This window comes from Mercurialis annua, linkage group LG6 (genome assembly GCF_937616625.2).
Source record: "Mercurialis annua linkage group LG6, ddMerAnnu1.2, whole genome shotgun sequence".
Taxonomy (NCBI): Eukaryota; Viridiplantae; Streptophyta; class Magnoliopsida; order Malpighiales; family Euphorbiaceae; genus Mercurialis; species Mercurialis annua.
In genome coordinates, this window is record NC_065575.1 from 436907 (window position 1) to 464867 (window position 27961).

The 27961-nt window shown below is 30.4% G+C and overlaps 4 protein-coding genes across 4 annotated transcripts; 2 read left to right on the plus strand and 2 right to left on the minus strand.

The window, feature by feature from the left end:
- Positions 1-3371: 3371 nt before the first annotated feature.
- On the plus strand, positions 3372-6468 carry LOC126686874 (uncharacterized). Its single transcript, XM_050381155.2, has 3 exons — positions 3372-3537; positions 3762-5369; positions 5833-6468. The coding sequence occupies exons 2-3, from the start codon at positions 3913-3915 to the stop codon at positions 6083-6085; spliced, it is 1710 nt and encodes a 569-aa protein (XP_050237112.1). The 5' UTR covers positions 3372-3537; positions 3762-3912; the 3' UTR covers positions 6086-6468.
- Positions 6469-14976: 8508 nt separating this feature from the next.
- On the plus strand, positions 14977-17211 carry LOC126686615 (transcription factor MYB64-like). Its single transcript, XM_050380747.1, has 3 exons — positions 14977-15440; positions 15584-15710; positions 16456-17211. Exons 1-3 carry the CDS (start codon positions 14977-14979, stop codon positions 17209-17211), a joined length of 1347 nt encoding a protein of 448 aa, XP_050236704.1.
- Positions 17212-18959: 1748 nt separating this feature from the next.
- Positions 18960-22774, minus strand: LOC126686878 (GDP-mannose transporter GONST2-like). Its single transcript, XM_050381160.2, has 11 exons — positions 22560-22774; positions 22292-22377; positions 22049-22167; positions 21441-21654; positions 21214-21353; positions 20974-21103; positions 20522-20620; positions 20273-20427; positions 19881-19997; positions 19413-19510; positions 18960-19328 (listed from the first exon to the last, which is right to left on the minus strand). The coding sequence occupies exons 3-11, from the start codon at positions 22156-22158 to the stop codon at positions 19285-19287; spliced, it is 1107 nt and encodes a 368-aa protein (XP_050237117.1). The 5' UTR covers positions 22159-22167; positions 22292-22377; positions 22560-22774; the 3' UTR covers positions 18960-19284.
- Positions 22775-26311: 3537 nt separating this feature from the next.
- LOC126686877 (uncharacterized) lies at positions 26312-27708 on the minus strand. The gene has a single exon (XM_050381159.2). It carries the CDS (start codon positions 27577-27579, stop codon positions 26413-26415), a length of 1167 nt encoding a protein of 388 aa, XP_050237116.1. The 5' UTR covers positions 27580-27708; the 3' UTR covers positions 26312-26412.
- Positions 27709-27961: the final 253 nt, after the last annotated feature.

A 27961-nucleotide genomic window follows, 5' to 3' on the forward strand; every position in this document is an offset into this window, starting at 1 on the left:
CATGCGCACCGATATACGATCATATGGTATTTGAGATAGGTTAGAGATACATCTCGCCTTAGTGAGGGCGCTAGTGGAAAATACATCTCCTGCAACTCACATGTATTTATTTGAATGACAGTCGGGGGTCGGTTATGGAGATACGTCTCACCGACACGACAACAAGATTTAGATATTTGTAGTTTAAAGTTTCAGTACTTATACGTAATGATAAAATGGTTTACAAATATTTTTAAGATTTTCAAAGGTTTTCATTTAATAAATATAAATAGTTGTATGAACTCATTTTAGTATATCTGACCCTGTTGTTTTCCCAATTTTTCCAGGGTTATGAATTTGATCGAGTCAGCTGGTCTCCGATTCTTTAATTCTTATGAGGTTTTACTTTATTTTTAATAAAGTATTAAAGTGATTTTATTCTTAGACCGTAGTAGTAGTTACAAGTCTTACTTGTCTAATACTTGTTATTTGATTTATTCTATTGGATTATATGTTGTTTATATAAACTGTTAGATTTGGTTAAAGTCTCGATTCCTCCGAACAGTGGTTTTCTTGCAGGTTTATATGTTGAGTGGTTATCTGTAAGGCTAGTTACGGATTTTGGTATAGCCATACTCATATTCTGGCGCCAGTCGCGTCTATATAAAAATGGGTCGTGACAGATTCATGACCCGTTACGAAGGCCGGATCCATAAAAAATGAACAAAAATAAAATTTCAAGACGATATTGTTCAATTCTGAAACAAAAGAAGTGTGAATGCTATATATCAGGAGTGTCAAATAAATTGATATCTTGTAGTATTGTTTTTCTTTAACAAAGCACTGATTTGTATTCAATATAAAATTTGAGTACCTCTTTGGAGATGAGATTGAGACGTATACACGCAACGCAGCACATGTTATTTTATTTTCAGATGACAAAATTAGTAATTACATCACCAATTTTTGTTTGAAACGTTTTTTTTCATCTCATATCTTCTTTAAAACCCCTTAATTTTTCATTTTGTATTTTCTATTAATAAAACTTCGTCATAAAATTGTTATTGATATGTTTCATACCGAAATGGAAAGAAACTAAGAAAATCTTTTGATTTACCAAAAGAAACCATTAATTAAAATATGTATCAGTATTTTATAGTATTATTTTTGACATTTTAAAAAACTAAAAGAAATTTATAATAAAAGACAAAAATATCAAATAATTACTAATATATTATAAAAATAAAAAATACTAAAAAACAGAAAATTATTATTATATTACACAGAGACAAATGTTATTTTATTTATAAAATAATTTAATAAAGTTTATATATTTTTAATATTTTACTTTATGTTTCTTATTTTTATAAGATATGTTATTAAGAATGAAAATATTTTTTTAAAAGAATATTAAGAGAGGAAGTACGATATCGAGTTAAATACAAATAAAACTATAAATTTAAGTGTGAATTATAGAGTTTGACAAAATCTTCCCTCAATTTTTAATTTTTGATAAATTGAAATACCAATTAATTTTTATTGAAAAACGATGTGGATATTAAAATATGAGTTGGATCAGTTATTTCAATGAAAAATATGCTGATGTGATTTGCTAATAATAGAAAAATTAATGATATGTTTTATTAAATTTTAAAATTTATAGTACTATAATACTTGTAAACAACGCTAAAATACATTAATTGTTTTCACAATTAATCCTATGATATTCGCAATATAAATTCAATTAAAATGGAGAGTGGTATAAAATAAAGCGAAAAGGGGTAAATATGCCCTATCGCTATCGTTTAGGTTATGGAGCAAGTAGGCCCTTTTAAATTTAGAATCTCAATTAAACTTTTAACGTTTCAGAATCAGATCATATAAGCGTCTCTGTGTAACGTCGTAATAAAACGTTAGTTCTGCATACGTGAAATGTTCATATCATATTCCACGTGGCCAAACAGAAGCAAATATGTCTTCATGGTTTAAGATGAGAGCAAATATGCTCCTATAGTTTAGTTCAGAAGAAAATAAGCCCATTATAAATTTTTGATCTCAATTAAACCCTCTAAAGTTTCAAAATCAACACATCTAAATTCCTTTCTCTAACATCGTCAACGAAATGCTCTTTGTCATTACTTCATGGTTACGTGGAATATCAATATCATTTAATATCTCGGTAATAAAATCACATAACTTAAAAATCATTTTATTTTCCAAACGAAAGTTTAGAGACCTTTTTAGTCTTTTTATATTACTAGTGTCGCTTTACGTGTTTCACACGTGTCTCGTAGTGTGACTTATATGATATTATTTTGAAACGTTAGGGGTTTAATTGAGATTCGAAATTTAAAGAGGGACTATTTACTCCATACACTAAACGATAGGGGCATATTTGCTCCTTTTCCCTAAAATAAAAATGTCACTGACACGTGGGTCGATGGTATGCAGAGAGTCGGTGAAAAATCACGGTTTCAGAAGACCAATTAAATAGAGAGGTGGAAGGCGGTTAAACACGTGGCGTCTTTAAACCGGCCAGATCAGATCCAAATACCCGTGAAAGTTGCCGTATAGGACTCAAAAGCCACCGTTGCCCACTTACCTTGCGTGGTGGCAGTAGACCCGGACCCGATCTAAGAAATACTAGTATAAAAATCCTAAATCATAAAAAGGGCCTCATATTTGACTTGTTTTGCAATTTTACCCTCTTAATGTTTTTATTTTAATTATTTCGTTACCAAGTTTTAATATCATCTACTATATTAATACCCGATCTGACAAATACTATAAAATCCTAAATCATAAAAAGGGCCTTATATTTGACTTGTTTTTGTAATTTTACCCTCTTAATGTTTGTACATTATTATTTTGTTACCAAGTTTTAATATCATCTATTGAATTAATATATCTAGTAAAGTTGCAAAGGTTTTACCTCTCTTCACTTAAAAAAAATTAAGTTTTATCTCGTTCATTTGGTAGTTATTGAATGATTATTTTGTTTATATTTATTTTTTTATAGTTATTCTGTTTACTATACAATAACTGGTTATTAAATTATCAAATGGGCACAATTATCATTTAATTAATTTATGTAAATAAATTTTATCATAATTAAAAATGAATTATAGATAAAAATTTAAATAAATAAAATTACTCTTTAAATTAAAATGAATAAAAGGCTACAAGTAGGGTAAAGTTGCAAAAGTAAGCAAGGGGTGCATTTGTTATTGATTATAAATATATTAATATACCAAGAAATTACGAAAACTTCAGCTTTGTCTACAAGTGACAGGCTACCTGATTTCCCCGTAATTTCGATAGGAAAATATACTGGAAGTGATTTTTTCAATCTACACTAAATTTTAACTGGCATCTCTCTGTTAGATTTTTTTGTTTTGATTTACGAAGCATGCAAGAGAGCTAACTGAGTCTCTGTGTATATAAAGATACTCTTGACTCCTCTCTCTCTCTCTTCTTCAACCAAACTCAACTCATCCTCGTCGGAACCGCCTCCTACCGCCGATATTTTTATAAACAATTCTAATTTATTCCGTCGAGGTCGGTGCAAATCTTTTCTAATTTAGTCAGTTTCTAATATTCAAATTGAAATTCTAATTCACTTCTTGGATCTCTCTCTCAATTGCGTTCGATTCATGTGCCATTCTTTTTGAGTTTCGTTTTCTTGATCCTGTTTTTATGGGGGAGAAGAGAGTAATGATTGGTTATTATGATTTTCTGGTTCATATGACTCATTAAGTTTGTTTTATTTAATTGATTTTCAGGTGGGAGTAGATTCAGAAAGAAAATCAAGAGGCTAATTTTGGTGTTAGATCTGATGATTCAGATTCCAATTCTTTAATTCAGTCTCTGTTTCGCCTTTTTTGGTGCTCTAAAAGCTTCCACAAAAAGCTTTTAGCTTTTGGCTTCAGTAAAATGGGAGTTAAAGTAGCAGCAGGTGCGGCTAGTTTTCAATGGTCACAGCCAATTGTACCTCATTCTCCCTCCTCTTCTCAAACCCTAGCTTCTGCTATCTCATCCCCTTCTTCTTCAGCTTCGAAAAGACGGTGCCGCTCTGATGCCGGACCTCTCGTTTGCCGACACGTACAGAAACTGGACCGTTTCGCTCTGTTCGGTACGTCTCCCACGAATCTTCACCGGTCTCGGTCGTTTGAGTATCCGAAATCGAGAACCAACACTGTTAAAAGAGCTTCCAGTACAAGCTTAGACGCTTTTTCAGACGAAGAATTTTCCAAGAAGATTCAAGAATTGGCTCTCAGATTCCAGCTTTCTGATGACGAACACGACCAAGACAGAGTCAATAAAAGCAGAGAATTGGATTCTGCAGATAATTTTAGCAGTATCAGTGTTAAAGGTTCTTCAATTGTACAAAATCAGAGACGGTTCGGTCTCGATTCGGTTGAGCCGCTATGGCTAGAAATCCAACAGGAACCTCCAGATTGGTGCGAGAGAGATGTAATTCCGTCAAGTATTGAACGGAAAGCAAACAGCGTTGAGCTCCCGCTCTCTCTCAGAATGATAAAGAGGAAATTACAGTGGCAAGAAGGGTTTAGAGAAGCCGGGGAATCTGCCTACTGTTCTGTGAGAAAGGCCTTCTCTTCCATGGTTTTCATAATCAGTGAGCTTCATAGCTACACTTTGCAAATGAGAGAGTTATTATTCACTGAAGATTTACAAGGGGTTCTCGTTCGTGTACAGAAAGAAATGCACGCCTCCTTCGTTTGGTTGTTTCAGCAAGTATTTTCACATACACCCACTCTGATGGTTTATGTGATGATTTTGCTTGCTAACTTCACAGTTTATTCTATGGGTAGTAATTTTGCCATTGCAGCCTCACCACCACCTGCTGCTTATGCAGCCACTACAGAAACTATGTATGTTCAAGAAATTCAAGATCAGCATAATCAAAAGTTTGATTCTTCATCGGTTAAGTCACTCTCAATCTCTTCCTCCGGCGGTAAATCAACTTCTGTCGGTGGTAACAATGGCGGCGGTGGTAAGGTTCGGCCTATTGGGAGTGGAACTGATGGGGGTGATTCGTTCGATCGGTCGAATCAATTTAGAATAGTCCCAGATGGTGCTTCTCAATTGTCATCTCCAGTGACTTCAGGGGAAGTAACTAGAGAAGAAGAGTTAAGTTTATGGAATTCGATTGTAGACGAAGCTCGAAAAATGCAAGATCCGTCTCTTGATCATGAAAGTATGCAGAGATTGGTTTCACCAATCAAAGCAAATGTGGAAGCGGATGATTACTCAGATTATTTAAGGACAGAGTTACTATATCAAACTGGTTTATCACATGACTCTAATAATCCTCTCCTCCTTACCAACTATGCTCAATTTCTCTGCCTGGTTGCTCAAGATTATGACAGGTATAGATCTTCACCAATCTTTCTTGTAATTAAATTCAAACAAACTTTTATATTATTAACTTGATAAAGGTAACATGGGTACTTATTCCATAAACATTTTCTGTTTTAGAAACGTGTAGTAAACTTGACGTTTCGGACATAAATCTTCATTTTTAACGTAGGAAATCTTAAAATAACACTGTTTTAGGGCGTCTGTATCCGTATTCAAGTCTCATTTTCCGTTGTTTCTTACTACCTAGTTGATATTTTAGCAAGTTGTAAATGTCAAGTTGTAAATGTCTCTGTCAGTATTGTATTTTGTTGAATGTTTGATAGGGAATGTGTGGTGTTTATAAGTGAAGAAAATATCTTTGATCAGTGCGCGTGCTTTTCAATCTTCATAAACTTGCATAAAAGTACTAGTAGTTGAATTTGAATGTATGCACAGAAATGGTTCTGATATTTTTTGATTTTTGGTGCGCAGAGCAGAAGAGTACTTTAAGAGAGCGATAGCGGTGGAGCCAGCAGATGCAGAAGCCTACAGTAAATATGCAAACTTTCTGTGGAGAGTAAGAAACGATCTATGGGCAGCAGAAGAAACATTTTTGGAAGCCATTAATGCAGATCCTTCAAACACCTACTATGCAGGAAATTATGCTCATTTCCTATGGAACACCGGTGGAGAAGACACTTGTTTTCCTATAAACTCCCAAGAAGAGAATCATCAAGAAGTATAATACAGTTGCAGACAAAAAATCCCTTCAAAAAATGAATAAACCCTCTTGGCTATCACTTACCAATTTAGATTCTTATCGAGTAGATACTAGAAATACAAAGGAAAACAAAATGTTTTTTTTTTCTTTTAGTCTGTCTCTTTGGTAATTGGTTATGTTTTGGTTGATTAATGGGTGTTTAGAAGCAGGATGGAAGAGAGGAAATAAGGAAAATGGCAAGAGTTCTGCCATATTTACTTGGCTTGGCATGTTTTCTGCTCTCAAAGAGATGGATTTCAATTGCCGGATTTTGCACAGTTTCAGTATCTTTTTTTTGTTGTTGGTGACATAATCACATGGCAAAGTGTAATTATTCGGCTTGTTAATAGATTGCCATTTTTAATTAATTTAACCTTTTCTCTATTCTCACGCTCACAATATTTTCTGTTAGCATATTAATACATGAATGTATATAAAAATAAAAGGAAACATTAATTGAAATAATAAAATTGAATTAACCACTAGGTTTCCAAATAGAAAGCGAATCAAGTTAGGGGAATGGCTCCCCTCAAGTTAGCAGTGACATAGTCAAAAAATTTAATCGGGAAGTGAATTGTAAAGAGAAAAATTTTAACGGACAATTCTTCATACTAATTGGGGCGGAGCTTATCGTTAAAATATTATTTCAAAAAACTTACTTTTCCAATCAAATTTGACTAAGGCGAGTGCATGCCCATGTCTGGAAGTGGCTCCGCCGCTAAATTCATGTTTATCACACAGTTTTTTTTAAAGATCCATCTGTGTATGAAGTGCAACGCTCTGTTATGATTAAGGGTGTGCAAAACCGAACCGAAACCAAAAAACCGAACTGAACCGACAAATTTGGTTCGGTTTGAGATTTCAAAGAAATTTCGGTTGGTCGGTTCGGTTCGTTTTTGAGTTAAAAACAATTTCAGACAGATTTCTATGTAAACCAAACCAAAATAACCGACCGAACCGACTGGTTCGGTTCGGTTTGAAATTTTTTCTTTTCCTAAAATTTTGGTTCGGTTTTTTAAAAAAGCCAAAATCCGGTTCGGTTCGGTTCGGTTTGAACCGAATGCACACCCCTACTTATGATAAAACAAATCACAACAATATCAAGTTGGTGCTTCCAACGAATCTTGTTACACAAAACAAAAGATCTGGAAGAGAGAAAGATGGAAAAACACAAAAGAAAGCTTGTGTGATGCTAGCTGATTTTGCTATGTATTTGTATATGCAAGTTGCGCACCCAAAAATCTCTTGAAATCAGTAATGAATTTGCACCCATGATGGAAAAGCCGAATAGGACTATACGCCAGTTGAATCAGAAGCTGGTCAGCTCTCCAGCCCAATTCATTAAAAAATTAAAAATACAGATTGGATCGAAAAATCAGACATTATCAACAGTTAATATGATTGAACTAGCGGTTGAACTGGTAATTTGACCATGAACTATGTCCAATTTTTTTTTTTTTTTTTATAATTTTAAACCGAAAATCAACAATCTCACTGATTTATTCATCCATTTGATTTTTAAAATATCAATTTGCACCAATGCACATATGAGTTTTGCACTTTTTAAATTAACGGGGTGGTAATAACAATTATTTATTGTAACTCCAATTTACAAGAAATTTAAAAAAAATTAAATTTGATCAGGCAAAGACTAAGTAGTTTATTTTATATTTAATTGATGCAGGATAAATTTTAATAAAAAAAACGACATAAAAATCTAGATATATTTAAAGTATCTAAATTTATTTGATTTTAATAAATAAAAATAGATTTTATTGATCAAGCGGTACGAAATTATGGATAGAAGGACAATTCTCCCTTTTCAATTTTGATTTCTCTTCTTCTACCATTGAAATACGTATACACGTACCAAGATTAAGCCAATGCCTTCATCCTTATCTTGCAGATTTGGAGCGATTGGTTATGAGTTTTTCTACAAATTCTTGTTTTTAAGGATAAATAATGAACGGCTACGTTGATACAAATATGGTCAAAATGTATTAAAGTATCTACACGTAAAGTTAAACTTAAAGTAGTATATGACTGTGACCAACAAAACCAGTAAAGCATTACATAGAGATATTCTATTTATCTTCTTTTTTTGTTCGTAAAGATATAAATTCTTATTACTCAAATGAAGACGTGGAGTTGAGAGTTTTAGATATTTAGGTTTATGCATATTTTTATCAGTTTTTATGATCATTTCATCTATTTATTACTTTCACATGTTTACGTGATATACAATGTATGTGTGTTGGGTCGAAAAATTATTGCACGCAACCGTTGCGCCATGTCATTCGTGCAACAAACCAATGATGCGTTAGCCATGTGGAAAAATTCATAATAAAAAAATTAAGTAATAAATGAAAGATTCCCTATCGCAAATTCTCATTGGCTTGTTGTAATTATGACATGGCACAACCAATGCATGAGATAAACACTCGTGTTGGGTCTTGAACTATACATGAAATCCAAAAATGCTAAATACAAATCTAAACACAAATTACAAATATATAAATACAATGTATCCACCATCTCATCTCATCTCATTCTTGCATGTTTTAAGTAGAAAGTAGTAATAGTTTAAATAATAGGAACATTATAACTCGACATGTGAATTTTAGATTTAAATTGTGTTTCTATATTGTAATTAAAAAGTCAAATATAAATAAAATACCTTTTCATAACATGAGTGATTAATTGCTATATTTATTTTTTTATTACTTTAACGTTATTTTTATAATTTTATTAATTATATCTTCAATTCAAACAGTAACTAATTTTTTAAATATATGAATTTTAAGAGAGAATAGTATACACGAGTGATAGTTGGAGAGTCATGTGCTTGCCTATTTAAATTTGCTTTATGAAAGTTTACTTAGACTGATAATTGGATAAGAGTTTAGTCAGCTTAATTGGTGGAATACTATTGAGATGCAAATTGTATATCCTTGGTTTTACATAAATAAAATTAGCGTTTACTATACTCAATTAAACTGCTAACCATAAACATATGCATTGAAGGCAAGTGTTGAAAAGTTCTAATAACCGATGAATTGTAATTTAAATAGTATGTGACTCAGACAATATTCTATTATAATCGTGAGATTAAATTTTTTCACACAAACATCAAAAATCTACCTCCCAAATGATAAAAAAAAAAAGACAATGCACATGTTCAAAATTATAATTTTGACAGTATACACTTCATTTTATATGAGGTATGATTTGGAGTATAGTGAGATTTAGGATATACTTATAGATCCAAACACATACGAACAACCAACAAATGTATTTATAAGGATATGCATATTTATGATAAAAAGGTAAATTATTTTATATATGATTAATTTCACGGGTTTTTGAAATAAAAATATTTAAATATTCAAATTCAATGCAAACATTAACTCGAAAATCTCAAAATAAAACTTGACTTAATTAATGTTGAGTTATATTTTTAATATTTTTATATAAATTCAATTTTGTCTCGATTCGGACCACTTGAACATACATATTGTTATGGTTATTCATAGAAAAGATGTACTGGAATTTTGGAGAAAGCATTAATCAAGCTTTAAAATGGAACACATGAGATGCAATGTGTTGTTATGGGTCAGTGGTGATTGAGGCCAAACTATAAAGAGACAATTTTCATGTGAAGGGATGGAGATAGTAAGGTAGTTCCATGTCTATTGTCTTCTTCGTTTTACTTTCTTCCCATCACCAACTCTTAAACTTATAGATCCAAACACATACAAATAACCAACCAACTAATATTTTTTTGACATTTTGCATATATTAGTTAAGATATTCATATTTTATATATTACCCAATAGGCCTCCCCATCTATATGTATAATAGCATTTAATAGTTGGTCTCACTAACTACATATCTATTATTTTCATATCACAATCAAAAAGACAATTTTTTTGTTTGGACCTCCATTTTATAAATTGAGCGAACAAAGTCTCAAAATGTTTTGAGCTACTTAATTAACACGAGGGTATTAAATAAATTGTATGGTGGTTTGTTTATTTTATAAATACTTAGACCAAGATAAGTTTAAGTATAAGATAGCTTATAAGATAATTATCTTAATTTAGGGTGGTTGTAGTTTTATTTGCAAAAATTAGGAATATAATTCGAGTTTTTTCAAATATCCATTTTTTAAAATTACAAACTTATTATTTGTCTAATAATTTTTAAAAATACTATATTTACCGAAAATAACTACACAACAATCTTCGATATAATTATTTGAAAAATACTACTATCACATTTTTGAGTTGCATTACTAGAGGAAATCAAATTATTGGCTTGGAAAGAAGTATTCAATTAAGTAATAGCGGAGTCTGCTATCAAGTTTTGTCTCTTTTGTTTAAAAATCAAATCAAATAATTATTTATTTTTATTTTGTTTTTAATATTTTAGTATTTTTTAGTATTAATTAACTAAATTAAAAACAATTAATTAATACTATTAAATTTTAATCTAGTCTTTAAATTTATTTTTGATATAAATATAAATAAAATTTATATTTCTATGAGATCTAACTACTTAATTAATTATATTATATTTTTTCTTAATTTCTTAATTTAATTATTTTAATTTATTTTTCTTACTTTTCTTACCTTTTAAAATTAAAAAAATAACATTAAAATTTTAATTAAGGAATAAAATAAGATATAAATATATTAAAAGATATTTAAATTTATTAATTTATTAAATTTTATAAACATATATTTTTAATTTATATGTATGTTAAAAATAAATTTAAAGATTAAACTAAAATTTAATCTATAAATTAAGTCTTTTAACTCATTTGACTAACATTAAAAATACATAATATTAAATTAAATTCTTAAAAATTAGGATTATATTATTTGATTTTTAAATAAAAAAATAAAACTTTAAGTTATAATCAATAGGCTAAACCTATTTTGAGGTCCCTAAACTATACAGTGTTGGTTCATCAGATCCCTCAACTTCTATTTGGCTTTCTTAGGTTCTTAAATTTTTGTTTTTTTTTGTTCACCAGGTCCCTCAACTTTTATTTCGCTTCCTCAGGTCCCTAAATTTTATTTTTTGGTTGATTTAGTCCTTAAATGAATCTCTGTTTAGGACCTAATGAACCAAAAATAAAAAGTTTAGGGATATAAAAAAGTTAAATAGAAATTGAAAGACATGTGAATCAAAATAGTATAATTTAAGGACCCAAAATAGATTTAGCCTAATAAATATAAAAAATATTAAAATATTTTGCTTTTATTGTTTGTCTTTGATGATGAATTACTATAATGGAAAATTACACTTTATACTACAAAAGAGTGAAATATTTACAAAAAAATTATTTTATTTTTTTCTTTACGAATAATCTAATTTAACTTTTTAATTTAAGAAAATACTATTTTCTTTTACTCTTTCATCTTATATATCTTTCAAAATCCTAATTTATTTTCTTATTTTTTTCAATTAACACTACCACTAACATCAATATTCACCTTACAAAATCACCACCATGCTGTTCTTCTCCTCCACTTGCCGCTGCTACCTTCTCTATGCCGCCCCTGCTACTCGCTCGCCGCTCGTTAGCTTTCCATGCCGCCGCCGCCCGCTAGTCTTCCACAGGGTTGTCGCTGCTTTCCATTTCTTCCCGCTTGTCAGATTTGATAATATCAGATCTAAAATTTCAAATATAAAATTTCAGATTTGATATTCTCATATCTGAATTTTCTGGAAAAAAAAATATATAATTCGTATTATATATAATAAAATTGTATATATATATTATATGTGTATATATAAAATTTGTACGAATGTATACAAAATCATATTTTTGTATACAAGAAAATATTTTTATAAATATTTTAAAAAAATAATATTGTTTGTAAAGGATAATTTGAAGTAATATTTTTATAAATATTTTTTATTTTTTTAGTATTTATGTAAAATCCCTAAATTGTTTTAGGTTCTGTTTTGGAAAGCCTCCATTATTTTGGGCCACACAATTTAGTTTGTAGGCTTCAGTATTTGGGCTTGCCTTTGTTCCCACTTAAAAGAAAAGGTTGGTTCGATTTTCTTCAACCGGAGGAGAAATTCTTAATTATCAGTAGTAAGTAACTAAAGTCAGCCGTCACATATTAGTTTATATTTTTATGTGGTAAATTTAGTTCACCTGATTTTTCTTTTCAAATGGGGGATCCAGGTCTATAATATGCTATGTATGAGAAAATTATCCAGAGCGATAATATGCTATAGTATTTACTCATACATGAATAGCATATTAATAGACCTGGATAATTTAGTTCACCTGATTTTTCTTTTATCAGTGTGACCGTTTGACTAATAAATGAATAGCTTTGATACGATTTACATAAATATAAAACCAGACTATTGGTTATTTAAAATGATAAATTTAACTACAAATTAGATATTTAAAAAATATATTAAATGATTATAATCATTCAAAAAAATGAGTATGTTAGTTAACATAATAAAAATTATAGAAATTTAGTATTAAATTTTTGAATGATGATTAGTTTTAGGCTTAATCACCAAAAAATGCCAAACCTATACGTTTTGTGTCAATTATAGCCAAACCTTTAAAAATCACCAGATTTAGCCAAACCTTATATGTTCTGTTTCTTTTTTAGTCATTTTTCAATCGAACCGGTTTTTCTGACACCGTGTCGTCCACGTCACCGCCAACTAAGCAATTGGCTGACATGTCAGCTGAAATATTTAGATAAGGTTTGGCTATAACTGACAAAAAAAAATAGTTTTGGTATTTTTGGGTGAATAAACCTAATTTTAAATTCAAGCCAATTTTTAAATTTAATAATTAGTAAATTAATTATATCATTTATGAAATTTATATATATATTTAAAAACAATTAATATTTCCTATTTAATACTAATTTTAATTAATTTTAATTTTTTATTAAACCTAATTAAATCTAGTAAATTCATATTATAATATATTTTAATGAATATGTAATTAAAAAAATGAATTAATGTATTATTTAGGAATTGATGTTGAATTAAATTTGGTGAAAGGATTTAATGTTCATGATAATTTTGAACTTGATTTATTATTTTCAATGTTGTTAAGATCTTGATATGACTGGATTTAGGTAATAAATAAAATAGTTACGTGTAAATTAAGGTAAGTTTTTGGCTATGCCGAGTAAAATAACATATGCGTTTATACTTATAAACATCATGATATATATTGATTACACCACAATGAGCTTCACTTTTTTTTTTTTAAAAAAGAGAAAATAATTACACTCATTCTTTAAATAAGCAGTCTATTCAGTGATTATTTTTATATTTATATGTGTATAGTTGAATTATGAACATTGTCATATGTTGGTTGTGTATATTACTCTCAGATTGTTCGTTGGAAGACGAACAATTGGGTCTCAAATGGCGGCGGTGTCAAAGAACCGACGACTGGAATTTAAAAAAATAAATTTTAAGATGAATATGACAATTTTTTGTTTTTAATAGAATTTAAATTAATTATATATCCATCGAATATGTAAAAAACATTTATTAAAATTATTTAAATTTAGTAAAAAAAATAAATTATTTGTAATTAGCGTTAAATAAAAATATTAATTTTTAAATATATATGAATTTTATTACAATATAATTAATCATTTAATTTTAAAATTAGTTTTATTCACCAAAAAATACCAAACGTATGCATTTTGTGTCAGTTATAGCCAAACCTTATTTAAATATTTCAGCTGTCATGCCAGCCAATTGCTTAGTTGGCGGTGACGTGGACGACACGGTGTCATAAAAACCGGTTCGATTCAAAAATGGCTAAAAAAGAAACAGAACATATAAGGTTTGGCTAAATCTGGTGATTTTTAAAGGTTTGACTATAATTGACACAAGACGTATAGGTTTGGTATTTTTTGTTGATTAAGCCTTAGTTTTAATGAAACATAACATTTAACATTCAGAACAAATAAAATTAAAATTTAACATACAATTATGAAATTTATATCAGGAACTTAGATTTTTAGTTGGTATAATTACTGGCCATAAATCCTAACTATCATCCATATTTTAGAAATGGTTTTCTTACTGTTTTTTGATGAAAAAGTTTTTCTTACTTATCACCAGATATGATTCCCTCTTCAATTCTAACCAGGGTTCAGGAGTATATAATTCATTCATCTGCATACTCACTAACCTAACAACAATGTCACATGAGTGTTTAGGAGTGTTTATCTTATGCAACAATGTCACATTTTGAATATAAAACAACAAATGTAAATTGAAGACTGAGGAGTCGGTCATATAACTAGTAAGTACAGGGCTTGAAATTTATCCTAAACTTTATCACCTTAATAAATTGGTATTTAATTCACAATTAATCCTCATTTTTTACGAATCACTTGCATAACTAAATGTGAATACAAAAACTTGCATATTACTGGCAAAAGCATTTTTCTAGCATGAAATGTGCCAAATTTATTACTACTAATTTAATTCGATTTAGCTAAGTTTCGAATTATCTGTGGTAAAAAGAAAATGATTAAAATTAATTGCAAGTTTTATAACGAACCCACTAATCTCTCCACCACCACTAAATATTCTTCTCTCTTTGTCCTAATAATTAAGAGAGGAAGCTCAGGAGTTACACTCATCTCGTATTCTCATCCGTCAGATTAACAAAATGATCAACGCCCACTGAGCCAGGTGGCTTATTACAAGGCTTACTATAAGCTTTTTGTTTAGCTTCTGTTTTTGGTGTTTTCTTACAACAACAACTGAAACCAAAAACATATCCTTAAAAACCATTCCATAAATATTATTCCTCTTTAATTCTCTCTTTTTGGTCTTTAGTAGCTCTTTTCATGGAAGGAGGAGGAGGATTAGGTGGCGGTGGACCAGGTGGTGGTTTTGGGTTTGGAAATTTATTAAACAACCCTTCTGGTGCATACAGACCAACACCACCACCATTAACTGCGGTGGATAGGTTTTTATGGGGGAGAAGCCATTTTACGAATCAAAATAGTGTTAAGAACAAAGAAACAACAAATGGGCTGTATGATTTTTCCTCATCTAGTAGTGGTGCAATGGCTAATAATGGAGTTTCTTCTTTATGGTCATGTTTACAAGAGATCAACTTTGTTGATGGGCTTTTTGCTGACGGAGATAGCCACAACTACTGGTTATATGATGCAAACCCTAATGTGGATTTGGAACAACAAGTGACAGTTTCAGACAAGGGTTGTAATAATGGGATTGGAAAGAAACCTAAGAAAGGACGTTCTTGTCCAACTTTGATCAAAGGGCAGTGGACAGAAGAAGAAGACAGGTCAGTTATATTCACTAAACACTTTGTTTAGCAATCCTTAATCTATTTTGAGTTTAATTAAGCGTTTTGTGCTGTTTTTTCTTCTTCTATGCTGTTCTTGAGTTTGTCCTGAAAATGTTTGGATTTTTTTTGGTTTGATGAAGGAAACTAATTAGGTTGGTGAAGCAATTTGGAGTAAGAAAATGGGCTCAAATAGCTGAGAAGTTAGCTGGTAGAGCTGGAAAACAGTGTAGAGAGAGATGGCACAACCATTTGAGGCCTGATATTAAGGTTCAGTGCTAGCTCTTCCCCTTTCATTTTCTTTCTAGGGTTTCTTAATTTTTGTTCATCTTTTGACTTGATGATCTTTAGTTATAATGTCGATGGATTTCAATTATAATTATGAATCTTGATGAAATCTATGATCAAAAATGTTAATTTCAGCTAGTCTAGTCTACGATATCTAACAAATTCATTATGGAAGGCTGCTAATTAAAATAAATCCATGACCTTTCTCCTTAATTGTCTAAATTCAAGAATATCTATTCTAAAAAAATCAAAAGTGTAAGAGAAAATCGTATGTTCATTTCTTAGATTTGTTTTTAAATTCTTTTCTTTTAATGAATATAAAGTATAAACTATATATATTTCTTTTTTGTTTAGAACAACAAAGGAATCTAGGGTTTTCATTTTCTTTAGTCTCTTGTTGCATTCATGAGAATATTTCTTAGAAATCTTCCAAATACAAATAAACGAAGAATCTGTTTTTGCACCTTGTTCACATTTCTTATTCATGGAGTGTCTTTTTTCATGTGATTTAGTAAACCTTTCCAAATACAAATAAGTTATCATTACTTTTTTCAATAACAACCCTTGTTTCTTCTAATAATGTGTTATCTTTTTCCCTTATATATATATATATATATATTTATTCTAGATGCATTTTGATTACTATGGTCACAAAATCATTCTGAACTTATGCCATTTTTCTCTTATTGATTGTTTTTTTATATATATATATATATATATTGTATAGAAAGAGAGCTGGAGTGAAGAAGAGGAAAAAATCTTGGTTGAAGCTCATTCAAAAGTAGGTAATCGATGGGCGGAAATTGCAAAACTTATTGATGGAAGAACTGAAAATTCTATAAAGAATCATTGGAATGCCACTAAAAGGAGACAGAATTCAAGGAGAAAGCATAACAAGCTAACAGAAAATCAAATTGGAAAACCTCAATCTTCAATACTACAAGACTATATCAAAAGCAACAGCCTTAAAAACACTTCTTCTCAAAGCACGAGTACTACAATCAATAATACACCCTCAAGCTCCACTACTTCTGAAGATCCATCACCCCAATTCAACTTCTTTCTGCCTGAATTATCCGAACCGATCGTCGATGACTCTTCACCAATGATGAGTACTCAAACATGCGATGATGAGCTGCTATTCTTGCAAAACTTCTTCAATGGTAACACCAATTCAATGGAGGTGGAGAAAGAATATCAAAACAATGGTGATCAAGTAGGGCTGTTTTCTTCAAGTTCAAGTCAAAATGTTGTTCAAGAAAATGAAAAACCTACTACACACTTCCACTCAGATCTCTACCTCTCTTATCTATTAAATGGAGCAACCACATCTTCATCGTCTTCCTTTGATTATAATGGACATGATCAGAATAACATGAACACGGAGATAGTGATGGATCATCAAACTACTAATAATTGTTGGAATGGAAAAAAAGAGATGGATTTGATAGAGATGGTTTCTTCTTCTTCAAGCTATGTTTAATTTCTAACTAATACTTAATTATTATTTTTATAGGATTTCGGAGAACTATATATATTATATATTCTCTTGTTATTGCTATGAATATTAAATTAATGGGTGAGTAATAGAAATTTAGTGAGGTCTATTGTGAAGTGTTAGGGTTTGAAGTTGTTGGATTTTATGGTTAGAGTATTATAATGGTTTGAGGACAAGTGGTGTGTATTTTCTGTTATAATGAAGGTGGAAGCAATTATTATTTTGTTTCTGTTTATGTCGTTTTCTTCCACTTTTCTAAACAAATTCTAATTCTTTGACGGCTTTTTCTGTTGGTAATGGACATATATGGCAATACTGCATATAAGGATGACCTTCCTCGTTTCAATGCTCAAGGTACTTTCAGTTGCCATATGTATAACATATTGTTTATTATTTAATCATTGTTTCTTATCTTTAATTATTATATTATAGTTTCTAATTTCTACCTTTGAATTTGATTCTTTCACGTTTACCATATTTGAATGGAACTATTTTATTTGATCATTGACATGCAAGGGAGTGTTATGAACAAGTGTTTAGGCATGCATGTATAAGGAATAATTTTAGGGGTAAGTATTCACATGATACCTAAACTTTATGGCATGTTTTCAGTTCGTACTTTTTTTGATACTATTTCTTTAATTTATACTTCAGGTGAATTATTTTAATATTTTCTTATCAAATTAATATAATATGAAAACCTATTAAAATATATTTTTAGAATATATTGTCACATTAACTATCATGTTTCATATTCTTGAAGTGATTTCTAGTATGACTTATAATAAATTCTCATTGTCACTGATAATATATTTTAACTAGTTTTATTTTATTGACTAAATTTCATTTTATTCTAACAAAACTTGTTGCTGTAGAAATTATGAAGTTTAGAGTGTTCTGCAATTTTAACACAAACTTTCAAATTTGACAATTTAATACATAAATTATAATTTTTTTTGCAATTGAAAAAACTGGACAATTTTCCGTCAAAAGAATGTCGATGTGGACACTGGAATAAATGTTGTTCAAGTGTTCACATCATCATCGTTTTGACAGAAAATTACTCGGTGTTTCAATTTTAGTTTCTTGAAAGTTGATATTCGACATTGATAAAATTGAAAGTTCGTATTAAAATTACAAAACACGCTAAATTTATTATTTTTAAAGCAATTAAGCATTATATCAATAGGATTTTTGTTCACGAAATCTCCAGTTGATTCTCATATATGTTTAAATAAAATATAAACTACTATATAATTTAACACAAACATTTAAACACCAATTGCCGCATACGCATAATTTGAACAAAAATTATTTAAGAATTTATTGGTGACACTTAAATGAAAGTTGTATAACTAAATTGAAACAAATTAAAATATGACAATCAATATAATATATGACCATTAATATAAAATATGAGTAAAGTACAGTGCTAGTTAAAATCTATTACCCCTAGCATGACAACCTATGTAATAGTAAATTTTAAAATATGCTTCGACCAATTTTTCACGTTTGGTTAATTTGATCGAAAAGACGTTTAGATATATTAATCCGAAGTAAACACTAATGATTAAATATTTAAATAATATAAATTAAGATTTATGTACCAATTAAAATATGTGCCAAAATTTAGTAACTCTTAATCCAATAATTTAGAATCGCTATATATTTATAGGAAATTTACTTTGATATGCATAATAATTTGTATAGTATATGTTTTCATGGACAGACAATGATGCTATAATGCCATATCTATTTCATGCAAATTCCGGATCATACATGTGGAGAACTTCTTTATCATAGGTAAAAGAATCGAACACATTGCATAATGATTTTAAAGGGAATACTCAAAATTGTCTTAATTTGTCAGGAGACTTTCTAAGCATAAAAATTAATGTCTCCTTTTATGCAAAGCTGAAGCATTAAGCTTTCATTGCATTGCACAATTAAAGAAGATGAAGCTCAATGATTATTTACTTTCTTCATCAGCAGCCTGTCTTTGGAAAACCTCAATATAAACTCACTTCCTCAAAAGTTATGCAGAATTTGATTCAGAGGTCATGACATTTTAGCTCTTGCAAAGAAAATTCCAGCAAATAAACCTGTCACAACAGAAATATGCTTCAGATGAGAATAATAAAAGCTCAAGCAAGTGAAATGGCATGAAATAGCATCGAGTTTATTACCAAATAGGATGCTGATCAAATTTGCTAGGCTCAGTGGAACCTTGAACAACACTAAACCAGCAATAGAAATAGGAATCTTGTTTAATGAACCCACCAGACTGTTCAACAAATAGCAAAATAATGAAATTAAATGCTGAGAGATTGAATAAACATATGAAGATTTGTCACTGATACATATAATGTGTACAATCCAGAAGAGGCAGATTTTGTAACTGTGCACCTGGCATTATCAGAGAAAAAAGAAGAAGCTGAATGCATATTTTTATCTCTTAGCTTTGAAGCAATTCACGGGAAATCATTTAGTGACCTTCCGTTGTTAGTAAAAATGTAGTTTGGTTACTAAAATGTAAAAATTTAAAAGTCGGTAACCATTATGTAAGAACATTATAGTTTGGTAACCGTAAAATGCTAAAATTCAAGGGCAAAAAAATGCATTTCGCAAAAATTAAACAGAAATCATATAGTTACCTGTAAGTTGTTGGGCCAGTTTGATGTAAAAACCACATAGAGGTGAAGCTGATAGCAAGTCCAAGAAATCCACTAGCTGTTGCAACCACCCAGAACATTGGCAATCTTATCACATCTCTGCAGATTAAAGCTAGCTGTTATAGGCATTTCAAATAGTTGCCGGTTATGTTGCATGGAAACTTAAAGAATGCTAGGTATTGGCGTATTGTTCAGTTACTGAAAACACTTCTGAAACTTCAGAACTTTATATTTATAATCTGTTATGATAAAAATATAGTTTCACCATTTCTTTTCAATATTTTCTCGTTTCAATGCTTCTATTTCCATGCAATATAGGTTGTTGATAGCATACTCTATCTCCTTACTAGATTGAGGAGCTTCAATAAACTTACACATTCATTACGTATTTCCATTCTTCAAACAGAAGAATCAGGAAGATGGCAAAAGGTAGAGATAACAAATTATTTAGCAACACCATTGAAATTTCATTAAGAGATCCACTTCTTGTTAATTGCTTCGCTTTCTCCATTACTCGCCGCAGAGTTAGCTGCAAATTGCAGACATCTCACATGATTATTGATCGGCAGTAAGGGAGAAAAGAAGAAACAAGAAAAGACCAATTAAGAATTAAGTCTGCATACTGAGTAACTTGCTGTTAGAATACAATTCATAGTTTGCCATGCATAACCCAGGGAGTCAAATGACAGATCTGTAATGCCACCAATAGCAGCAGAGATAATCTGCCAAGAATAATTAAAGATCAAATAAGCAGCTCCTACACTAAAAAAATTACAAAAAGAAGCAATTCAAAAACCAAAACCTATGTAGCACGGAAAGAGAAACTCTTAAACAGAAAATGCTTAAAATGGATTTGGAGAAACAATATTTTTTTATATGAATAGGTTGTACATAGAGTCTCGGAGTTTCGTAAGCATTCCAAAAAGAGAACTGAAATGGTGAAATGTAGGAGGCAAAAAGTTTTTGTGCAACATAGACAGAGACAACCAAATCCTACTTTGCAATGTGATGATTCCAACTTTAGTTATATATTTAGAACTGATACGTTCATGATACAAGGAATGTTATGTATTACCATCAAAACCATGGCAGCCCAAACTTTCTGATTCTGATGTTTGTTGAAAATATACAACTCTCCAATTGCTGTCAGAATATTTGTAACATTCTTCAGAATTGTCACCATTGCAATATTTATGTATCTCAAACTGAAAAAAATGAGGCACCAGAATTAAATGAACAGCATCATTAGGATTCATTACAGCTTCTATTCCTCTTCACTCTGGTTTTTAAAAAAAAATACGTTTTATTGACATACCTATACATGCCTGACAGAAGCATACCGACAAAGATTGCATTGACAGGAATCCAGACCCTAACTAGTTTCCAATTGAGCTTTTCCACCGAAACTGCTCCACACAAACTCAATACAGCAACAGCCAGGCAGCAGATCAAATTCTGTAACAAAATCAAATATGCAATTCAGGTAAATTTACATTTGTGATATTCTTGATAAGTAGTGTTACTGTTCATTAAGTGACATACTTGATATAACATAAGTGATATTCCGGCATTGAAATCGTAATGAGATAAAACAACTTTATTCAACAAAATCATGCTGCAGGAAGAAATGCAATAAGCTGTTCCAGACACAAGAGGTCCTGATATTTTCGTTCCTGATCCATGTTCTCGCTTTTCATGCCCCTTGAATGGATCGCCAAAACTATCACTATGTGATGCCTGATTCTCTTTAAAGAACCTGAAATGAGGAAAAAAAAATTAAAATATTTGCCGCTTTTTATAAATTAAATTCTAGCAAAGCCTTCAACTTTATCAAGTATAGTGAAGTTCGATTAGTTGAACCAATTGAGTCTGATTTTGTAACTCGGTAGCTATTGAGTGACTGTATTTTTTGTGTGTTTGCAATTTTTTGGATTCAGTTGGTCGGATTAGACTATAAATTATAATAACTAATTTGGTTGTCATGTATGAGTATAATCAGACTCAATTGGTTCAATTAGGCGAACTTATCTAAAATAAAAATAAAAGCTTCAAATCGCGATATATGATTGATAAAATTAAAATCTTAATTAGAATTGAGGAAAGTTTATGCAATTCTAGACTTTCCACAAGCAAGAAGTAACTGCCTGTACCTGTCAGCAATAGCTCTACGTTCTGCACTTGTTGCAAAATTGCCAATTGAATTGGATTCTGCCTCCTCATAATCATTGGGTGTAACTACTTCTAACTTAAATTCCGACATGTCACAGTCCTGTAATTTGAAAAACAAAACAGAACGAAAAAAACAACATTAAAACTGCATATTTCCAAAGAGTACAAAAATATGAACAACAACAACAAACTAACAAATATTAAAAATAAAATCAAACTCATACCTACAATACAAAAGAAGGTGCAGAACTTGTAATGTTAAAATTGCACCTCTGTTCTATAAAAATCATACTCTTAAACTCGAAAGAATCTGCATTATTGATAAAAGAACTGAAAATCAGACATAAGACGTGAAATAGATGATGAAATATAATATCTTTTTAAGGAACACGCAAAGGGAAGCAATAATAAGTAGCTATATCAAAACAAAAAATAAACAGATAAAGTGATTAATAAAACACATAAAATGGGGAATACAGAGAAAAGACAGACCGCGAAAATGGAGGTGGGTGATGACACCGTCACCGTCACCGTCCATGGAGATTGAAGAAAAGGGTGGTGTTTTCGAGGTCTTAAAAGTCAAATGAGTGGAGAGATCCATTAATACTTGCTTCAAAGCAGCTTTTTTAAGATTTTTATATTGGGATATGAATTATGAAGAATCAATCACAAGCAAATGAGTTGAATTGTTTTATGTTGTTTTAAATTTGTTTGCTCTGGTGTTTTGAGCGGAAAATATGGCGAACTTCTTGCCATGAACATGAAGGTGGCCGGGTTTTGGACTGGGTTTTGACCATTCACTGCGTTCGAAGCAAATTAGAGCCCAATTTGCTTTTGGTATTTCAATAAGCCCAAAAGAGATGATAGAAGAACAAAATGTTTAAGGGATAATTACTATTTACTACTCCATGAGTTTAGTCTGAAATACTACAATCTCCATGATATTTCGTAAGTCAATTGTCCCCCCCGATGTTATTAAATTTACTATTTTCCTCTTCCGTTAGTTAACTTGGTCAAAAACATTTAACCGTTAAAAATTTAAATTTAATTTAACCCATAAGAAGGAGAATATCAATAAGGTTTGCACGTGTTGACTTATATAAACCACCTTATGTGCAAATTCTAAAGGTATTTTTTTCTTTCTTTGGTCCCCATTTTCTGCTAGCTGAGGTGGCGCGGTCTGTTGTGCCTCTAGTAGTGTGTCAGATACGCGCAACACAGGAGACATTTTCGTGTGTCAGAGATTCTTTTGTGGTCCCGAAAATTGTTGGGTACGCAATGCTCCCCGAGATATGATGTATACCACGATATCAGCTATATGATTTATCTCGGTCACTCTACTTATGATGCACCAAGATATTAGTTATGTGATTTATCTCGATTGCCCTGTTAGATATCTCGGGTAGCCTCTACCGAGATACTACTTATATACTGTATCTCGGTGGATATGTATAGAGTATGCCGATTATTCGTTTGACTTTGTGACGTTATGTGTTGTTAAGATTACTTCGTTCATATGATGTTTATCATTACGTTATCACCTACTGTTAATATTTTTATAAAAAATTCATCAAATTTAATTAAATCGAATATGTAACAGTTATATTTTGTAAGAAATTTGAAAAAAATTGAAAATTAAATCCAATGACCTGACATGGAACAGACACCATGCTTTCTAATTCGCATATCTACTTGCAAAAATAAATCATTTAGCTTTTTTGCCAATAAAATGCAGTACTCGATCAAACTGCCATCATTCACAAACAAATTTCAGAAATCAGAAATTACAGTCACGATATCAGATACCACCACCTAACAAACCTTCATAAAAAAAGGATAACAAGCCTTTCACAGATAAAGGAAAACAAATTTTTCACACAAAGATAACAAAAAAAAATTATCAAAAAAGACAAATAATGAAATACATAAAAAAACTCCTATAGCCAATAAAAATTTTCATATTTGTTATTAAAAAAATCCCAATTTATCTTTAATTCTTGATTTAAGAAAATTGGATTTGCGCTTCATCGATAAATATTAATACACTAAGAAAAAAAATTGGATATTTATTATTTTATAAAATTAAAATAATATAAACGAAGATATAGTTACTATCAACAGTTAAACTAATCCATTAATGGCAGCTGGACATGAAATAGTGAAAAAATTACAGATGGTTAGGGTATTTTAAGAAAAAAGAGAGAAGAGGTGTTTTTCGATGGTTATTTCTTCCTCACCTACTAAATTAGAAAGTAAAAAATAGTTGTCGAGTGCCTCGTAGTTTTTCATAATAGACTTGCATGTTTTGGATCGACTTCCATACTATAATTGCTCCAATGAATAGCTAAAAAAACTGGATAAAATAAATAGGATATAATATAATATTTTATATTTTCATTGGATGGTTTAACATTTTTAAATTAGGGAAAAATGTACAATACAATCATACATGTACATTGATGAATTGGGACAAGATATATCTCATAGGATTTTCTGTTAAACATGATGTATTAGGAAGGTTGTGGAACTTGTTGTGTTTGTGGGCCTCTCCCCAATTATTGTCTTGAACATTTTGTTTTTCCTTCATAATTTTGGGTTCACTTCTAATTTGCCTATAAATATAACAATTCATTCATAAACAACGGATAGACATTTAGAAACAAAAGGTAATTTGGATCATAAAATGATTACAGTCAAACAGTTGGTGCCTCTTAATTGAAATCAAATAATTTAATATTTCACTTTCAATTTTATTAATAATTAAAAATTTATTTTAATTTTATTAACAATTTAATATTCATTTTCAAACAATTTAATATTTCACTTTGAATTATATTAACAATCTGCTATTTCATTTTCAAACACTTCATTTTTAATTTTATTAACAATTTGGTAACTAAATTTAACAGAAGATGTAAATATTTGTATAATTAAAAATGAGTTACTAAATCATTTGATTTTAAATAAAAGATATCAGATCGTATTATTTTGAAATAAGAGATACCAAATTATAAGTTATGACATATGTGAGAGTTTCACGGTGATAATATAATGATAAGTATATGCAGTGACAGACCTAGCAAAAGCACATGGTAGGCAATTGTCTATTTTATAATTTTGAGTTCTTTTAAAAATATTAATATTAAATTAAAAAATATAATTTTGCCATCTTAAAATATGTAGTTTGTCCACTTTAAAATTTATATTTTATCAATTTTATTCATTTTATTCATTTTATAAATTATCAATATAATTTTATTTACTTTATAAAAAAATTGTGTGGGTCCGCCACTGAACATATGGAATTGCTCTTTAAATTTAAAATTTTATTTACATATTAATATTACTTTTTACGTATACAAAACGATGATAATATTAAATATTTTATTTTTTCTTTTAAAAGTTAGTATATTTTACTCATGAATTTAAATTACCTTATTTTTGACAAATAATTTATAAATAATGAAATTATTTTTCAAACTATTCTCTCACGTCAAATTATTTTTATATTATAGTAAAAAGTTTCATAATATAACACTTTTAATAAATCTAAATACTCATCATAATATTTATTTTAAATTACTCATGAATATTATTTTTTATGTATATGAAACGATGATAATATTAATATTTTATTTTTATTTTTTCTAAGTTTTAAAAAGTTAGTATATTTTACTCATGAATTTATATTACCTTATTTTTGACAAATAATATATAAATAATGAAATCATTTTTCAAACTATTCTCTCAGGTCAAATTATTATCACACTTTTAATAAATCTAAGTACTTATCATAATATTTATTTTAAATTACTCAATGAATCATATCTATTAAAGAAATATAAAATTATAAAATTTGTTAATATAACAATTATCAAAATTCCCGTCCAACCCAAAAGCATTCAGCTGGTAATGAGCACTATAGTCTATAGCTAGAATATGTAACTCATAATTTAATTTAGAAACATTTGATTTTAACTTAAATTTAATAAAAGAGACATGAATACTTTAGAGCATAATTAAAGCAATTTGGCCCAAACTTAATAGACATCAATAATATGTTCTAAATCCACAAACGAATGTATACTTACCAAAGTCCCTTAATCTTGATTACAAAAGGGGATCCACATCTAACCATGTCATCATATGGTCAGAAATCATGTGATCAACCAACAAAAAAGGAAGAACACAATCACTACCTGCACACTACAACATATCATCACACCTCATTACGTATCATAAAATAAACTAACATGGCCTTAATTAATTTATAAATAAATAAAAAGTTTATATCACATTACATGACATGATCATACTAATTAATTATGATGATCACACTCGCACACTAAACACTATACACAATCACAAAACAAGGAAGCACAGCCCTTGGATTAAACACAACCAACTCTTCTTCGTCCAATCTACAGTGGACCCCACTGCCTCCTCTCCCTACTACAGAATCGAACCCTCCATCAACCTTATTCACTTCTTCTTCCTCAACTTCCATTTCACACCCGACCCGACCCGCCACGACTCGGCAGACTAACATAGCCCGTTTCACGTTCATGAACCTGAACTCATCTTCAATGTCTTCAGGTATTGCCACGTGTGCTCTCCAGCTGCTGGACAGTGTAGAAATTCCGTCCAATTTTGGTGAGAATCCTGACTTTATAATCCCACAGACACTGCAATATTGCTGGTTACAAATGCTTGAATTTCCGTTTATACCCAAATCGCACATGAACGTCGAACAGTAAAATCTCAGCAGCTCATTACCGTCGGCAATGCACCGCTCGTCTCTTCTTTTGGCGGCGGTTATACTGTTTCTTGCAGCTTTTGCTTTGACGAGCTCTCTGTATTCTTCAAATCTTGATAGTATTTTTTGACTGTTATGGATCTTTAAAATCCTGTGGATTTCAGGATTCTTTTCTTTACAAGACCACCCTGTTTTGAATATAATATGAACTATATTCCTCCCTGTATCTCCGTCTAGAAGCTCTGATACGCCATGCTTGACCGCTTGATGCTGCTCGAGAAGCTGAGGTTTTTGAAAGATTTCACCGCATGCCGTGCAGGGGAAGATATCGTTTCTTAAAGGAAAGAATTGATTATTACTCGTCGAGATATCGGATGATCCGGCTGGCTTTTTCCGTTGAGGAATAATTATATTGATGTCGGAAAATCGATCTTCTTCTTGAGGAGGAACAGCCGTAGTGACGATAGAATGTTGGGATGATCTTGCTGATGCGAGAGTCGGAGCTGGAGATTGAGCCTGTGAGCCAGTTCTATAGGTGGTTGAAGAGAAGATTCGTCTGAGATATGACCAAGAAGAAGAGATAGGTTTGTGGGGTATTTTCAGACGAGTCGTCGGAGAAGACGGAGATAAAGGAGAGACTTTACGTTTCTTGGCCGACGGTGGCTTATTGGGTGCAAAAGAAAAACAACCAAGATGAAGAAAAAGGATGAGGATGGAAAATAAGTTATTGAAAACTGAGACTATGGTCCGAGCCATTTTTGGTCTTATTTTGAAGCAGCTTGAAGCTGTGGTTCAGCTGCATATCAATGAGGCATTTGAAAGGGTTTAATTGAAGAGAATGATGGAAGAAGAAAGGAAAGAATGTAAAAAGGAATTGGTGATGTAGGACATGGAAGAATAAAGTTAAGACTTAAGAGTAGGTGGAACGCAATTTCATTATTATACGGACCAATTATTTATTCATTTTCACTCTTTATCACTCTCTTATACATTTACATCCTACCTATAGTAAAATGAAAAATAACATATAAAAAGAATAAATTAAACCTATTATTTTGGTTCGATTTGATAATGGTTGATTGGGTGCACACTGCAAATTTGAACTTACAATTTAGGATCAAATAACTCAGTTCGAGTC

What these genes read in the sequence shown, in the direction of transcription:
- LOC126686874 (XM_050381155.2), top strand. Translation starts at nt 3,913, where the DNA reads ATGGGAGTTAAAGTAGCAGCAGGTGCGGCTAGTTTTCAATGGTCACAG. An exon ending in GTTGCTCAAGATTATGACAG is followed by an intron (nt 5,370 to 5,832) that starts GTATAGATCTTC and finishes TTTGGTGCGCAG; the next exon opens with AGCAGAAGAGTACTTTAAGA.
- LOC126686615 (XM_050380747.1), top strand. Translation starts at nt 14,977, where the DNA reads ATGGAAGGAGGAGGAGGATTAGGTGGCGGTGGACCAGGTGGTGGTTTT. An exon ending in TGGACAGAAGAAGAAGACAG is followed by an intron (nt 15,441 to 15,583) that starts GTCAGTTATATT and finishes GGTTTGATGAAG; the next exon opens with GAAACTAATTAGGTTGGTGA. An exon ending in ATTTGAGGCCTGATATTAAG is followed by an intron (nt 15,711 to 16,455) that starts GTTCAGTGCTAG and finishes TATATTGTATAG; the next exon opens with AAAGAGAGCTGGAGTGAAGA.
- LOC126686878 (XM_050381160.2), bottom strand. Translation starts at nt 22,158, where the DNA reads ATGTCGGAATTTAAGTTAGAAGTAGTTACACCCAATGATTATGAGGAG. An exon ending in CTTCTGTCAGGCATGTATAG is followed by an intron (nt 21,104 to 21,213) that starts GTATGTCAATAA and finishes CATTTTTTTCAG; the next exon opens with TTTGAGATACATAAATATTG. An exon ending in TTCTAACAGCAAGTTACTCA is followed by an intron (nt 20,428 to 20,521) that starts GTATGCAGACTT and finishes TGCAATTTGCAG; the next exon opens with CTAACTCTGCGGCGAGTAAT.
- LOC126686877 (XM_050381159.2), bottom strand. Translation starts at nt 27,579, where the DNA reads ATGGCTCGGACCATAGTCTCAGTTTTCAATAACTTATTTTCCATCCTC.